This window comes from Cavia porcellus, unplaced genomic scaffold (assembly GCF_034190915.1).
Source record: "Cavia porcellus strain 051 isolate PalLab524CR breed Dunkin Hartley unplaced genomic scaffold, mCavPor4.1 scaffold_8, whole genome shotgun sequence".
Lineage (NCBI taxonomy): Eukaryota > Metazoa > Chordata > Mammalia > Rodentia > Caviidae > Cavia > Cavia porcellus.
Genome location: NW_026947491.1, coordinates 89,650,778 through 89,667,830, shown reverse-complemented (window position 1 = coordinate 89,667,830; position 17,053 = coordinate 89,650,778). Strand labels below are relative to the sequence as shown.

Here is a 17,053-nt window from a genome sequence, read left to right as displayed (position 1 = left end):
GTCACTCTGCAGCCTGCTCTCCTGCTGGAAGCTCTTTTTAATTCCGACATGTGTAGAGAACGTGAGATCTGAAAACAGCTGAGCAACAAAGGGCTGCAAGGGTGAGCTGGGGCTGCCGTCTCCCTGGAAGAGCATCCAGGTCACCTCAGCTGGGACAGGCCGGTTGGTCAAGCGCTTGGCCTGATGGGCATCCACCATGGGCATCTCTACTTAGACAGAGGTGCAACTCTGCAGCGCAAGTTTAAGCACCCACATAATTACAGCAAGACACATGGCTGTTAATCCCTTCCATGTGGTCCCCTGGCTTTGGACCCACGTCACCCCTGCCACCTTCTGAAGTGGTTCTGAACCCATCCCAGCCACCACTTCTGCCGCCACGTGACTTCGGGCTCTTCCCCAAAGTCAAGGTGACCATGAAAGGATTCAGGACGTGGTGGCAGGCAAGACATCACACCACAGTCACTCAGAAGCTTCCAGAGCTGCTTCAGAGAGTGGCACAAGATGGGGAAACTGAGCAAAGGGAGGGGAACTCTGGGGGGGTTTGACCACAGTGTGTCCTTTCCTACAATACACTTTTTGGTCAGTTGTATGTTGCATAATGGCCTGGATTTGGTTACAAGGAAGCTAAACAATATTAATGCTTGGGGAGGAAAGGACCCGCTGGCCCCGCTACCCAGCTCAGAACGGTTAGTCTGATTTGCATTAGAGTTTTGGGAATTTGCCGAGTGAACCTAACAGTGAGTCATTCAAGGCGAAGGACGGAGCTAGATGCTTCCGAGGAACCCACGCAGCCCTCACAGAAGTCCAGCTCCAGCGGGGAGCCAGACATGCATCTGGGGCCGGCCCGGCTTGCTCACGGGGCCTCTGCTCGTGGCGCTGCCCTCTGGAATGCCGTGCCCTCTGCTTCCCAGCTTAGTAATGTGCTATGGTTTATGTCAGGCTGTCCCCAAAGTCTCATGCAATCACAGGTGGGTTTCAGAGGTGGCTGGATCTCCAGTGTCTGATGCTGGGATTGATTCACAGTGCATCGCTAGGACAGGGGACTCGCGATGTGGACTGCTACTTCCCCTGAGTATCCTGGGTCAGATAAGAGGGACAGAAAGCGCTGCGGTCCTCTCTTGGGGCTTTGCTTCTGCCTGCCGTGAACAGTTGCTGCTCTGCGACGCCTGTCTGCTGAGCCACCCCTCCTTGGGGCCAGCTGACTGTGGCCTGAAACTTCTACTAACTGAGAGCTAAATAAACCTTTCTTCTTTTAACTTTGGGTGTTTTGTCAAAAGTAACTGACACGTAAGGACTGATTCATCTTTTAAAACCGAGGTCACCTCTTTTAAACTTCCTGAGACCTCTGGGCAAAGCATTAAACTTTAACGTTTCATAACAACCTTCCAGACTGGGAAAAGCCTTCCACCCCCAGCCCGCCTTCACCACGGGTCAGTGAGCTCGTCAGGCTGAGCATCTCTGTCATGGCAGGGTGTATTTTCCAGTGATGATAACTCCAGCGATGGTCTCCACAGCATCTCCCACCCTTCGCATCTGCTAGAATTCTTTTACTCTCCAGCAGGAGGCGGGATCCAGGCTGCTCTGATCCTGTCTTCACCAGTGGAGTTCTGCAGAAACTGCTACCAGAGCAGGTCACGGAGGGAAATGTCTGCTGTGGATGTAGCTGCCAGGACTGGAGGCAGCACAAGGAGTCTGCAGAGGCCCAAGCAGAGGGGAGCCGAGGCCTGCAGCCCCCAGGCCAGGCGGCCCACTGACAGCCTGCACCACCTCCCAGGCCTCTGACGCTACCTGTACAGAGACTCTTCCAGGTCCCAGGGCCGCCACTGCTCCTGACGTCCCCCAGGGCAAGAGAGGCTGGCCCTGCCCAGCCCTGCCTGACTGCAGATCTGAGAGCAAAACAGCTGTGTTTTTAAACGACTGTGTAATGGTTTGTTATGCAGCAATAGACACCCGGGACACTTCTCCCTGTCTGCTTCTCTAGTACCTGGCAGAGGGCCTGGGATATAACAGGGACGCAAAACACGCATTCTCTGAGCATTGTAGGGGCCAGAAGTGGTGGCCTCTCCTCCTCCTCCTCCTCCTCCTCCTCCTCCTCCTTCCAGACAGGGTTTCACTGTGCAGTTCAGGCTGGCTCTTAGCATAGTCTTTATGTGAGGCTGGCCTCGAACTCACAGCAATCCTCCTGCCTCAGCCTTCCAAGTGCTGGGATTCTAGGCGTGCACCAGGGAACATTCTTTTATAGCTCTTATGGGGCAGTTATGGGCCAAGGAACGTTCACTTTGTGTTTCTTCTTTTTGTTCCCCTTCACCACAAACACGAGGTATTTCCTTGTGTGAACTTGTGATTGCTGCTAACTCGTTAAAGCCTGGGTCTCAATAGATTCAGCTCTGGCTTGGACAACGACACCTGTCCACTGTTGGCATCAGAACCGAAGTGTGGGTACAGGAGAGACGCTGCCTGCAGACAGTTTACCCAGCCATGCGTGTGAGAAGCCAGAAACGGCTGCTTCTCCGTCATCTCAGTGTTAGAGCTCAAGCCTCACAACTGTGAAACCGTTTGGAGTTCACAGAGAGGGAGCTGACACAGCTCAAGGAAAAGGGTCAGCTGGCGGCCAAGCCTGTCAGCAGGGAGGCTGCTGACTCCCTCACACTGTATTCGGTCAGTGTCTCTGCCACCCCTGCCAAAGCCTTCTCTGCTTTCCTGAGGAGAAGTTGGGGCAACAGTTTCCAAATCGCCTTTCCCCTCGGACCGGGGTTACAGCCCACAGTGAGGGTGCACAGGTGAGATCTGGAACTCAAAAGAGGGTGCTCAGGTAACCACTCAGGTGTGCTGCAGTGAGCCATCCCGAGACCCCCGACTCCCGGGCCTTCTGCAGGACGCACCCTACTTCAGCAGGAAGTACAGGTGGTTCCCCCGACGCTCTCTCCCCAGGCTTTTTAGCAGTGCTGAACCCCGACATTAAATACTTCGTTCCCAAAGGGCACAGAGCAGCCTTGACTTGGGTTTAGGGACGTAAACTGCAACAGCTCTCTGTGCTCAGCACCCCGCCCCCCGTTATCACAGAGACGTTCTTTGAACTCCAAAAACGGAATGGTGATGCCGTCTGTTCCAGGAGTGCAGCACATTTCTTCACAGCCTGCAATGCACCCGACAGACGTACTGAGCGTTTCTCTTTCTTCCCTAATACTAACATTCATTAGCTACTTGATGAAAACGTGAATGTATGCGCAGCTCCTCAAGGGATGGACTGAGCACTGACTGCTCTTAAAATACACTTAAGACAAAAGAGAAAGCAAATCCTGATCAAAACACCAGCAGCATAGCCCGGAGAATGAGAGAAAGCAACCCTAAAATTCACTGGGAACTGGAGGAGGCACAGAATAGCAAAGGCAGTTCTGGACAACAAAGACAAGGCTAGGCATCACAATCTCGGGCTTGAAATTGTACTACAAAGCTACCGTGATAAAATCAGCATGGTACTGGAAAAAAACAAAACAAGCAGATCTGAGGGTCAGTGGAACAGATTAGAAGATGCAGACATAACTACAAACACACTCCACCACCCTACCTTTGACAAAGGAGTCAAACACCTTCACTGGGAAAAAGATAGCATCTTTAATAAACGGTGCTCGAAAAACTGGCTTTCCATATGCCAAAGACTAAAACTAGACCAATGTCTCTCACCATGCACTAATCTAAAATCAAAATAACTCAAAGACCTAAATATTAAAACAGAAACACTAAATCTTCTGGAAGACAGATTAGGTAGAACTCCTGAAAATATAGATGTAGGCAAAGACCTTATGAACAAAAGCCCAATCACATGGGAACTATCAAAAACAACAACTGGGATCTCATCTTCCTAAAAAGCTTTTTCACAGCAAGAAAAACTGTCAACAGGGTGAAGAGACAACCCACAGAGTGGGAAACAGACTTTCCAACTGTTCCTCAGACAGAGGACTAATACATAGAATATGTAAAGAACTTCAAAACAGCAGAACCCTCAAATTTAAAGACTCAGTCTGAAAATGGGCATCTGAAATACACACTTCTCAGATTAAGAAGTAGAAATGCAAATAAAGGTATGAAAAATTTTTTCAGCATCACTGATCACTGGAGAGATGCAAATTAAAACAGTGCTGAGATTCCAACCCAGTATAGAATGAAGATTGTTGTCAAGAAATCAAAAGCTGTCAAGAGGATTGGGAAAAACGAAGCCTTCTCCACTGTCGGTGGGAGTGTGGACTGGTGCAGCCCGGTGGAAATCAGTGTGGAGATTCCTCAAACACTAAAGCAGAAGCTCCATGCAACCCGCTATTCCCCTTCTGGGTTTCCTCCAGAAAGAACTGCAAGCCTCATTCTGCAGCGACACGCGCCTGCCCATGTGTATGACAGCACAGCTCGTGGAGGCTCGATCTTGGACGCAGCCCAGAGGCCCATCCCCGGATGGCCGGACAAGGAGGCTGTGCACACCGCTCTGCCACGAGGGACAAGCCTGGGGCGTTTCTAGCTGAAGGGCCGCGCTCGGAGACCACATGCTGAGGTGAAACACATCGACACCCGTGCCTAACACTACATTGTTTCTCTGGTGTGAGAACCTGAAGTGTGAAAGAGGACCCAATGCTGTAACAGACACTGTGAAGTAGGAAGAAGACGTTCAGATGCGGAGAGGACGAGGGAGGAGAAAGGGAGGGAGGGAAGGAGGGAAGGGAGGAATGCAAACAAAGCTTTTCTAAAAAGGAGGGAAGAGAGCTGACAGAGGGCAGGGAAAGCGGCAGCAATATGTACCATGTGAGCCCCAATTCCCTGTGATAAATATTGTCATTGTGTGTATCTAAAATGTAGCAATAGAATTAAAATTAAAAAAGAGAAGAAGCAAATTCAGGCTTGTTTTAGGAGACAGTGCTATATTCACAATGGCAGGCTTGCTTTTTAAAACTTCAGTCTGCAACTAATTTTTTCTCAAATTTTTACTTGTAAGGATTAGAAGCAGGCGACCATTATATTTCTCTGGGTCATTTTAAAGCTTCTAAATCTCTCCAGGTCATTTAGTGAATAATTAGGGTCATATGAGAGCATATATTTTGCGTAAGTTCCAGCGATTTAATATAACACATGGCTAAAGAAACAAGAGCGAAAAATGACACCATGAATACAGGACTCCAGTTCATTTTGAAGTGCAATACGATGTTTGCATTTGGTACATAACAACGACCATGTAAAATGTGCTTTGTACCAGAAAAGCTCAATTTAGACCACGGAGACAATCAGATGAGGCTGCTTCTTGTAGGAGGTGGCAACGTTCTTCATTTAACTTCAATTCTTTGGCCTCCCTTGCCCAGTGGATATTTTTCCCCTTCAAGTTGTTCTATCTTGAGTGAAGCAAAGGGTATGAATCATATAAAACAAGCTGACTTAGCCTAATCCTCTAGTAAATCAATTCAAAATAACTTCGCACTGGTCATTTTGACCTGGCGGTAGAAATGTTTGGATTAGACTTTGTCTTCCTAAATAAGTTCCTGTGATGATAACACACTTAGGTCTTTAAAACTGTCTCGAAAGTTAAGCTGGGAGGCCAGAAGGGAGGAACAAAGCGGAGAGGGAGGCTCGCCCTCCATCAGCACGGACTCCTTTGGGCAGCAGGTGAGTCCTGGGATCAGGCGGGGCTTGGCACAGTCCTTGTTGTCCTGAGATCACAGATGCCTTCAGCCTGGCCCAGACACAGCCCAGGGACCCTCAGGCCAAGGACGACGGGGACAGGGCTGAATGCCTGAGACGGTTCTTCACCAGCACCCCCGTGACCCCTGCTGAGCACTGGACACTGCCAGGCTCTCGGAGCTCAGCAGGATGCGTGCTGCCCAGTAACTCCACGGGTGGGAATGACCCACCGATTAATAAACAGAGAAAGCGAGGGACAGAGAAGTTCTTATAGACAGTCAAGTATGAAGCAGATTTAAACCCCCTTTGTCTGGCTTGTGGAGTCTCTTAACTCACATCCTGTTCTGTCTCCTAAACACAGAGGCCTCCTTAATGATACTAAGAGGGCTTATAGCTGCTGATTCTTTGATATTTCCATGTGATTTGGCTTCTGTTTATAAAGTCTTTGTCTATGCCTCTGTCTTCAAGCTTTCTACCTACTTTCTCTTCCAGCAGATTTAGTGTTTCTGTTTTAATATTTAGCTCTCTGATTTATTTTGATTTGAATTTAGTGCATGCTGAGACCCGTGGGTCTAGTTTTAGTCTCTGGCATGTGCAAAGCCAGTTTTTCCACCACCACTTATTAAAGACACTACCTTTCTTCCAGTGAAGGTATTTGGTTCCTTTCTCAAAGATAAGGTCGCTGAGTGTGTTTGGAGTGTTTCTGCATCTTCTAATCTGTTCCATTGATCCTCGGGTTTGTTTATTTTATTTTAAAATTTTCCAATACCATGCTGCTTTTATCACAGTAGCTTTGTAGTATAATTTCAAGTCAGGGATTGTGACGCCCCCTGCCTTGCCTTTGTTGCCTAGTACTGTTTTTGCTATTCTAGGTTTCTTCTGTTTCCAAATGAACTTTAGGGTTGTTTTCTCTCATTCTGTGAGACATGCTATTGGTATTTTGATGGAGATTGCATTAAGTCTGTATAACAATTTTGGGAGTATGTCCATTTCCACTCTCTTGGTTCTTTCTACCCAAGAGGAAAAGATATCTTTCCATTTTCAGATATGCTCTTCAATCTCCTTTTTTATAATACTGTAGTTTTAAATGTAAAGATTTTGTACTTTTGCTGGTGGATTGATTTCATCTTTTTTAATGTTACTGTGGAAGGTGTGGTTTCCCTAATTTGTTTCTTAGTGGGTTTGTTATTTGTGTACAGGAGCGCTATTGAGTTTTGAGTGCTGACTTTGTATCCAGCTATACGACTGACTTTGGTTATTAAATCTAGAAGTCTTTTGGGGGAGTTTTTTGGGTCTTCCATGCAGAGTATTATGTCATCTGCAAATAATGATAAATCAACAACTGGGATCTAATTTTACTAAAAAGCTTTTTCACAGTGAGAAGAACCACCAACCGAGTGAAGAGACAATCCACAAAGTGGGAAAAATGTTTGCCAGCTGTCCTCAGACAAAGGACTAATATCTATATAAAGAACTGAAAAAAAATCAGTCCCCTCAAATTTAAAGACTCAATTCAAAAATGGGCATCTGAGATGAATACACACTTTTCAGAAGAAGAAGTAGAAAATAAATGTATGAAAAATGTTCACCATCACTGGTCATTTGAGAGATGCAAATTGAAACAATGCTGAGATTTTTGTCGCATTTCAGGAAGAATGGCGACTGTCTAGAAATCAAGCAGTTGATTGATCGACTTTCCCACTCTTCGTGGGAATGTGGAACTGTGGAACTCAGCGTGGAGATTCCTCAATAAACTAAAACCAGAAGTTCCATTTCACCCATCTATTTCCCTTCTTTGTATCTTCCCACAAGATTTAAAAGCATCATATATGCACAGCCAGGGTTATAGTGGCACAGTACGTAATAGCTCAGTCTTGGAAATAGCCCGAATGCCCATCAACCAATGAATGGATAAAGAGGCTGTGGTCTGTTTATATAGCATGGTACTACTCTGCCATAAAGAAGAATAAGCCTGAGACATTTCTAGCTAACTGAATGTACTCTGAGACCATATTCTTAAGTGAAATAAGTTGAACACATATGTGTAAACACTGCATTGTTTCTCTGCTGGGAGAAACTACAAGTGTAAGTGAGGACCGAAAATTTATAATCGATATTGTGAAATAGGAAGAAAATGTTCAAATGGGAAGGGGACCCAGGGACGGGGGTGGCAGTAAGGAAGGGAAAAGACAAAAACAATAGAGGGAAAACAGGAAGCAAAGCTTTTGTACATCCGGAGGGGAAGGAGGGTTGAAAAGAGGGGAAGGCAATGGGGCAAAAGGGAAAACAAGCCGTATCAGGTACAGATGCAAGTTCCCTATGACGAATGTGGTCACTGTGCATATCGAAAATGTGCCAATACGTTTAATTAATTAAAAACTAGGTGCAAAACAGAAGAAACCTTACATCAGCCTTTCCGCATGGATGAAAGGAGAAACAGATTCACAGCTCCTCGGACCACACTGCAGTCATCCACTGCCGGGGATTCTCAGGGTTAGAAGTGCTCACACTGGGCTGGGCAACCCCGTGTCTCAAAGCAGCCGACTAGCGCCAGGGTCTCATTCAGTGATGCTATGCGAAGCCTGGCTCTGCCCACCTGCCAAGAGTCACGACGATGCTTGCAGCATCTTCAGGAGGCGTAACTTGGAGTGGGTACCACGGGCATCTATCTTTAGGGAGAGGCTAGAGGCACTGCTGAACACCCTACAATGCACGGGTTGCCCCTGCCCAGGCTTAGCACTTCTAACCCTGAGAATCCCCGGGAGGGAACTGACTGGTGCTACCCAGACCCCACCACGGAAATCAGCCACACATGGTTCTGGAGAAAACTCCAAATTTCATCCGCTAAGCACTGGGCTAAGAGTCTGGGATACAAGAGGCAGAATGACGTGGTCTCTGCACTCAAAGTGGCAACACCAACCACGCAGAATCTCTACCTGCAAGATGCTGTGTCCTCAGTTCAGAAGAAAAGCTTGACAAATGAAGTTGGGACACGTGCCTGTGTGTGCCTGTTCTGTGTCACTCCCAGCAAGGAGAGTGCTGTTCCGTGAGTTCCTCGACGGCCCTGTCTCAGAGGGAGCTGGCGCACGCTGGCTCTGGCAGCATCTCTCCTTCCAATCCAGTGCGGCTGGTAACGGATGCTGATGGAACCCAGCCCAGAGCGGGGCTGCCAGAGGTGCCAGAAAATCACCCTCCCTCCGCCAGACGCCAGACAGGATCCGCACCCACCTCGCTCCACCTTCACAGGGCTCCCCAGTGAATGGCGACGGCAGGGGGCCCTGGTCTCAGAGATGATGCTAGTCTGGGGTGCACTTCGTTCTCCAGAGCTTCCTCCAACCAGAAACCCTTAGAAATATGTATCATATACGGAAGTGCGATTGAGCTGGGCTGAGTAAAATCTGAGTTTGCTCTTTTGAGACCAGGAAGTGCCAGAGGACAGGAATCTGTAGTCCACAGCGTCCTGATGCTTATTTATTTCAGACTGCATTCCTGTGACTTTCACTGTGCAGGTAGGGAGGCGTCTGTGGACCGCCACTCACGGTATCCTCAGAGCTCTGACCCTGGGAGAGCCATGAGCTGGGTACAGTCACGAACATAAACAGGGGTGACAATTAGGAAGGGTGGACAGAAGCCCGGGAGTGCAATCTGGGCAAGAAAGCACTTCCAGCGGGGAGATCTTTGCAGCATTTTCCCTTGAGTGAGGGTCCAGCAAGATGGAGATGACGTCAAGTACAGCTGTTGGTACACTTGTAAAATCCGTAATTTCTTTCCTTGATGAAAGCAGAACCAAACTATTTCAAAGCTAATAAATGTCTGCACCTCGACAATACTAAACTTGTTGCTTAACGTATTTTGAGTTATTACCACAGCGCCAAAGATAATTGCCCAAGTCATTAATGCATATGTGGTCAATTTCATAGATTGATGTTACCCATTAGTTAAAATGTAACCAAAGATTTGTAAACTCCATGAAAAAAATTTTAGGGCTGGGACTGCAGTTAGGGTCAGCACACGTGGCTACAGAGGACTCTGAGCTGGATCGCCAGTGCCACAAAACTATCCAAATAGATAAATAAGTGTCTTCAAAATGAGTGCCTTGAAAACTACTTTAGAAGTGTAAGTGTTAATATGTTGTCGTTAGCTATCATGATAGCTATGAAGATTTTCCTAAATGCTGACCATGGAACAGGTACAGAGAGTCGCACTTGGTATAAATTATCTCACTTGATTACAATATAAATGACCCCCGAGATAGATCTAACCCTGGCCTCATTTCACAGATTACTTGTTTCCCGAGAGCACATGGCCGGGATGGTGGAACCGGATAAGACCGGAGAATGTCTTAATCACTCTATTAATTACCTACTGCTGCATACAAATTGCCATTGGTTTGTCAGTTTAGTGCGGCCCTATCACCTGTCTCTCAGCTTCTGCAGCTCAGCAGGCAGGCACAGGTTAGCTAGGTCCTCCGCCCCCACGGCTGGCCAGGCTGGAACAGCAAGCGTGGCCAGCATGGCGGTCTCTTTAGGGGCCCGACTGAGAGAATGTGTTTCTAGGACCCCTTGGCTGTCTGCAGAATCGTGTCCTTGCAATCACAGGACTGCAGTCTGCTGGCAGCTAGCCGGGGGCAGCTCACCCCCTAGCAGCTCCCCTCCCCCTTTCTTTGGCAGGTGGCCCTTCACTGGGCTCTGACAGGAACACACTGTCTGCAGGACACTCCTCCTGCAAATCCAGCTTGGGGGGCGCTGCAGCCCCACCTGGCAGAGCGTGGTTACAATCATGACACCATTCCACTTGCCGCACTCCCCTGTGACCGATGCTGTGTTCTGTTGGTTGGACACAAGCTATGGGCACCTCGTGCGCTCAGGGAGGCGCTTGCCCATCAGCGACAGGGATGCTGGCATCGCGGATCTCAGGGTTTGTCTGCTATGCGTTCTAGAGGCTCGTGTGCAATTGTGTTTGCACACATTTTAACATCTATTGCCTAAAGTCAGCTTACTTTTAAAAATAATTAGTTGTGTTCTTAAAAATTTGCACATCACAGACATGAATAAAAAATCAATTTCACTGCCATAAACAGAAAGTAACTGAACTAATACCCTGGAAACAAAACCACACCATGAAGTAAAAATAAATAAGAAAAAAAATCAGAGATGTTCCCCACTGTACGTGCACGTGCGTGGGCTCACTTCACCTCAAAACAGTCCGCGGTGACCATCTCACCCTCATCACTGACCATGTGGAAATGGAGATCCAGAAACTTTAGGAATTGCCCCAAACCAAGTTGAACCAAGATGCAAATTCGTGAGCAAAGCAGGCCAAGGCATATCAACTGCATCATAGGGATCACCCAGCTTCATGGTTCACCCCAGTTTTCCTGAGTCTTTTCCCTCCTCAGAGCCCTACCTATCTTCTCCATCTGTCTCCTAACCTCTTCAACCTTGAGATTCACCTTTAGAGACCAGGAATCAACAGGAGAGAGGGAAAAGAGAAATTAGGTTTGGACCCTGGCTTGCTTTCTCTCTGGCAAGGTCATCTGGGGAAAGGTACTGCTTTGCCTCAGTTGCCTCATCTGTAAAATGGGGATTATGATCCAGGTGCTGAATAAATGTGGCTGTGAAAGTTGTAATACTATACCTGTCATTATCTCAAGGAAGAATGTCCAAGACACCCAGCCTTGAGTGTGTGTGACCTCTGGGGACCCTGGAGGTCACCTCTTAAGCCCCAGGGACAGACGCACATAGCTGAGAGCACACAGTGGGGAGAGCCAGGGGTTACTGCTTTGCTCTCACTTCAAGGTCACTGCTCCAACAAACCTCCCTTCCTACTTCCCCAGCATCCATGTTCTGCTGGAAATTCCTGTTAGCATGAAAACCTGCAGTGATTTCCCCTACGCTCTTGATCCAACTTCTTGTCCCATGTCTCTGCTCTCCTGAGGGTAAAGAGTTCTGTGAAACGCTGTGTATGTTTGCTGTCTATGTTTTCTCGTCCCATCTTTCTGCATGTACCTCACTGATGTTTTCACCTGCACCTCTCCTCTGACATTTCTCTTTCCCAGCTCACTCAAGCCCTCCACCGAGCAAACTCCAGGGATGAATCTCCCTCTGGACCCTCTAGGTCTGCTGCGCCCTCCTTCCTGAAACACTGTCGTCCAGGAACCATGATTTTGTAGCCCCTGGTGGTTCCTCCTCAGTCTCTTTGGCGGGCTGCTCTTTATCCTTCTTGTCTGTGACACCGGCGTGCCCCACGGCTCATCGTCGGACCGCTTCTGTTCTCTATCTGCCTGCCTTTGGAGGCGCAGCCTCAACAAGTATCTCCAGCCCGGGTCTCTCCCAGAACCCAGACTGTCCCACCCAACAGCTCCTGGAGAGGCCCAGGCTCAGCGAGCTCACGATGGGACCAGTTCCTTCCTAAAACCCATAAATGGCAGTCCCTCCACCTGCACTGACGAAGGCCCGGAGCAGGTGAGCGGCCCAGACTTCTCTCCGCTGCTAACTCAGCCTTCAGGCCATCTCCATCAGCGCGGCTTCCTACCCCGCTCACACCCTCCTGCTGCGGACTTGACAAGACACCTGGATCCCTTTCTTGGATTCTTGCAACGACCTCATGTCACTGTTCCTACCTTTGCTCTCTCTGCAAAGTCTGATCTTACCAAGCAGCCAGAGGGGCCTTAACAAAACCACAACCGCTCATGTTTCTGCTCGAAGCTCTCCATGGCTTCCCACGTCACCCAGAAGACAGCTAAATTTCCCCTGGAACCACTAAAATCCAATGTCCGCTGGCTTCCATGGCTTTGCTGATATGCAAGACATGATTAAAAATAAAAACTTCAGTGACTCTTTAACTTATAGAAAATTACTACAGTAAAAGACACTGCCCAATGCCCTGCAAAGTCCTCCTGCCAATTTTTATCGGATTCCCAGCCCTCCTCTAACTTCCTGTTTTGTTTTTACTCCTTAGCACTTACTGATATTTTATTCATTCTGCTTTATTTTGTCCTTGAAGCTCCAACAAGGCAAGAATTTTTGTCTCTGAATTCCTTGCTGCGTGTCTGGCGCTCAAAACAATGCCTAACACAAGAGTGGGTGCACAGTAAGTATTTGCTGAGTGAATTAGCTATCATCCGGACGGTATGGTTTACATAAGTACAGTTGTCTTGCAGTGCTGTCGTGGTTAGTGACTTCCCCATCATCCTAAGGAGGGTGGGCTGGTCTCCGTCAGCACAATCACTCCTCCCATCCCGAATCATCCCAAATCCATCCGTGATTTGACAGTCAGTACAAAAGGAAAGATAAACCTCTTACAAAATAACAGTAGTTTTGAAATAGGTGCTACCAGATCAACGATAGAACTAAAAATTTAACAAACAGAAAATGTGAACTAACAAACATGAACTTTTTTTTGAACTTCTCTTTAAGAAGGGAATCACTAAACACACTCCAAAGCTGAGCCCTTGGACTCAGGGACCTTGCACTGGGAACTTGGCCGTGAATGGCTTTGGCCAGGCTACCAAGAAAAGTGAGGTACACACTACTGAGGGCCCCGAGCACCAGGCAGGACTTCACTCAGCAGCCTGGGACAAAGATCTTTCAGCAAGATTAAATTTGACCTCACTTCTACCATGCAGTCAGGATTTTCTTATTGTGTGTTTTGGAATTCATTGTTTAAAAGGGACGACTGAACTACAGAACCCGTCCTTATCCACTTGAAACACGAACCTCTACCTGGAGACAGCTTTTCCATAGTTATTAGAACATGCACCAAGCTAACGAAGAAGACACTAATAATTCATAGTGTAATTAGCATAATCATCTGGATGTACACAAGCTTGGGGTCTCTCTCTCTGCCCCCCTCTTTTTTCACCTTTGTAAGTTCCTCACAACCCACGAAAGGGTGCAGCAGCTTCTGGAAACCGCACTTTCCGTGAAATTTGTGGCCTCTCTGCTGCTGCCCTTTCTAAAGAGCTTGGTGAAATAAAAGCACTCCCGATGCCACCTAAACTGAATGACACAACACATGCGTAGATTTTTTATTATCCCGCTGAGGGGCATTTTATTTTAATTATTTGTGGCGGAGAAAAATTAATTTGATCTATCCCTTCCTGCTGCCACGCAAGCACGGCAGCCTGCACGGTCCTCCCTGCTGGGCTGGCAGAGGCCTGAGGACACCCAGGAGATGCAGGGCGTCCTTGTGCAGGTGCAGGTGCCAGGGTGGGTGCAGGGCTGGGGAAAGAGGAGGCCCTGGGGGTCAACACCGAAGCAGGACAGACAGGCATGCTGCTAAGAGCAGAAATTCAGAGCAGTAATTCTGGGTTGTTTTTTTTTAAGTTTTGCCCTGTGGTGACCTGCCTTTTCCCCTTTTGCTGTAATAGCATTATGATAAGTACTTAGTTATTAAATCTTCTAACATCACAAGAAGCAAGAAGCAAGCAAAATTATCCTGTGCACCAGTGAAACTGCACAAGCAGTCCACCTGCCACGCGGCAGACCCAGCGCCCTGGGCAGGGCAGCCACACACACAGCCTGCGAGGGCTCCTCCTCCTCGCGTGGACCTGTGGGTGACCACAGGAGCAGCTCGGGAAGCTCTAGTCACCAACACTGTTTGGAAAAGTATCAAGCTTGTGAGTCTCGACCAGTACGTCATGAGACGGTAAGCACGGAGGACTCAGGAGGAAGCCTGCATCAGAAACCCTTCCGGTGAACAGGCTCTCTGCGCTGCTGGGAACCAAAACCTGGGCAGCCTCAGAAGGGACTCGCATTGTTTTGGGTCATGCAGCTGTGCAGATGTTTTATTTCTTCACATAAAATCCAGCTTCGAAGAAGAATGAAAGACAAGCGGAGACTTTTAAAGGATAAACGTTCTCATGTGCTACTAACATTAAGAAAAGAGAATGCGTAATGGTCGTGGTGAGAACTTTGTCGCTGGAATCTGTACAACAGAAGCACAACTGGTGTAGGAAACATTGTTCCCCGGAAGAGGAACGGCCGGGCGTGTGCTTCTGCTGGCTGCTCCGGGGCAATCAGGCCCTGAGCAAGCCGGCTCCCCTGCCTGAGAAGAGGAACCCATTTACCCACTCAAGGCAATGCTCATTCCGCCGTTTTTGCCAATTCTCTTGTTGGAGATATCCAGAAAAATATTGCTTCTCTATTACAAGTGTTCAAAGATTAAACAGACCTGGGAAAATGTCTTTTATCTGAAATCGTCTGAGACGGACATAACCAGTGTGGGTGAGAAGGCTCTCATGTGTGATGTCTCAGCCAGGCGTGGTGGTGCACACCTAAAATTCTAGCACTTGGGAAGCTGAGGCAGGAGAATTACCACAAGTTCAAGGCCAGCCTGGGCTGTCTAGTGAATTTAAGGCCAGCTTGAGCTACATAGTGAGACCCTGGTCTCAACAATAAATAAATAATAATATATGATTTTTGGATGTAACCAGCAGGTCGCATGAACTGTTGTAAAGGCACCATGGAAGGAAAGCCTTGTCTGACTTAAAGATCTCTCCCCTCGGGCCGAGAAGCCAGGGAAGGGAGAGAGGAGGCTTGAGCTTTGGCACCTGACCAAAACAACCTGGAAGTCTCTGAAAGCTGGAATCGTTTTATAAGTTCCAGCTGATGTTGGCCAACTCAGTTGGAAAAATCTCTCGTGCGTGTAAGGACTCATTATGGTCCCTAAAATGTGAAGACAGTCTCCGCGGGGCTGACCGCACTTCCTGCGGAGTTCTCTTTGCCATGTATGAAGAGCGGCTCCCACTCACACACACACAGAGAAGCGTCAGAGTGAGCCCCAACTCAGGCCAACAATCGCACTTTGAAATAATCCATTTAATCGGAGTAGAATACTTTGACTGCCATGGACTCATTTGGCGTGAGGATGCTCTCAAGGCAGATCGTGCCGTGAAAGTCTAATTGCAGAAACGATTCCCACATTGGCAAACCCTGACCAAGGAAACATTCTGTGACATGATGACTAATTGCCAGCTTTTTAAATTGACTCGTTAGGAGCACATACAGATATATTTCTTCTGTCATTCAAGTAAACTAGTTACCTCTTTCTCCATTTGCAATCCTTCTGCTCTAATATTTCTTTCAAACACTTCTCTCTTTTCAGTCTGGGGGCTGGATTTTCTGTACACGAGAATGTAGTCAATGCGACACTTCCCATCTCGAAAGTAAAGTCCGTTGAACTTGTTTTTGTCCCGCACTGTCTGCACACAAAGAGAAAAGGAGCAGGTGACACACCTCGGCTGCAGGTGAGCGGCACCAAAGACAGCGAAAGCTAAGTGCGGGTTTCATGGTGTTTCATTAAAATTATATTTTCTTTAACAAGGATATAAAGAGGAAACACATTTACGTTAAGACTGTGTGGGAGAACTATTTTCAGAGCAAAGGAATAAAAAGAATCCCAGGGCTTCAGGCACAGGGCACCTCTGGAGTAGAGGTGTGGGATTTCAGCCAGCCCCTGTGGGCTCAGCACTTTTGTACACTCACGTGTCTCAGGTTTTTCTTTCTTTCTTTCTTTCTCCTTTTGCTCACAAGAAAAAAAACCATGTGACTTTGTTGTTTGGGGCTACAGATACATAAACGCGCAAAATACTTGAGACAAATTTTCACAAAGCAATATTTATCCTTTCTAGTTGCATATACCCTGATGTTAATTTTCTACTGCATCAAAATATAATAATTGGAGCTCGTACCGTCCCATGAGGTTGTTGCTGTAATTTGAAAAATACTTTTCTAATTCGTTAAGTGGGATGGTGACTCCAGGCGTGTGTTTTATTATTACACTCCATAACTCACACAGAAGTTACAAATATTATGTTGTGGTCATCAAATGTTACATAAATTAGAGAGAACAGAACAGAGGGAGTAGTTGAATTTCCACCCAGGGTCTGTGGGCTTGTCAGAAAGATGCCATGAGAGGAGCATCCAGTGCGGTTTGACGTGGCTGGAGTCCGGTTTCTCAGGCACCAGGTTTTACACTTGTGCCTCCAAACCCAGCCAAACAGAAATGGGCGGAGTCTCTCTTCCCTCAGCTACAGGATAATCAGCTCCAAAGAGCAGTACGGAGGGAAACGTGGCAAACTTCCACGGCTGTGCTACAAACTGTTTTCTTTTTTATGTATTTATTTGCATTGCTGAGAATCCAACCGGGGGCTTCACAAGCCCAGAGCTACAGCCCAGCGCAAGTCACCGCATCAGAAACATGCTGGAAAACCTCAGCCAGGAGCACAGAAGCCCCCACAGAGGCCCAGGGGGACGCTGTTTTGACCCGCATGGCTTCGACTGTGATTCACTCACACCGCCCAGTGAGTCAGGAGTCTCCTTGAGCAAACGTTTCCTTAATAATTTTTTGCCAAGCAAGAACACTATTTTGCTCACTTGGTGCTTTGAGCAGG

The 17,053-nt window shown here is 47.6% G+C and overlaps 1 protein-coding gene across 5 annotated transcripts in view; it reads right to left on the bottom strand.

The window, feature by feature from the left end:
- Ano4 (anoctamin 4) overlaps positions 1-17,053 on the bottom strand; it is a 354,709-nt gene that overhangs the window by 125,751 nt on the left and 211,905 nt on the right. For all 5 annotated transcript variants that reach the window (XM_063255442.1, XM_063255443.1, XM_005006337.4 and 2 more), the window contains one exon: positions 15,704-15,862. In XM_063255442.1, coding sequence (XP_063111512.1) covers positions 15,704-15,862 — 159 coding nt within the window. The remainder of the gene's footprint in view (positions 1-15,703; positions 15,863-17,053) is intronic.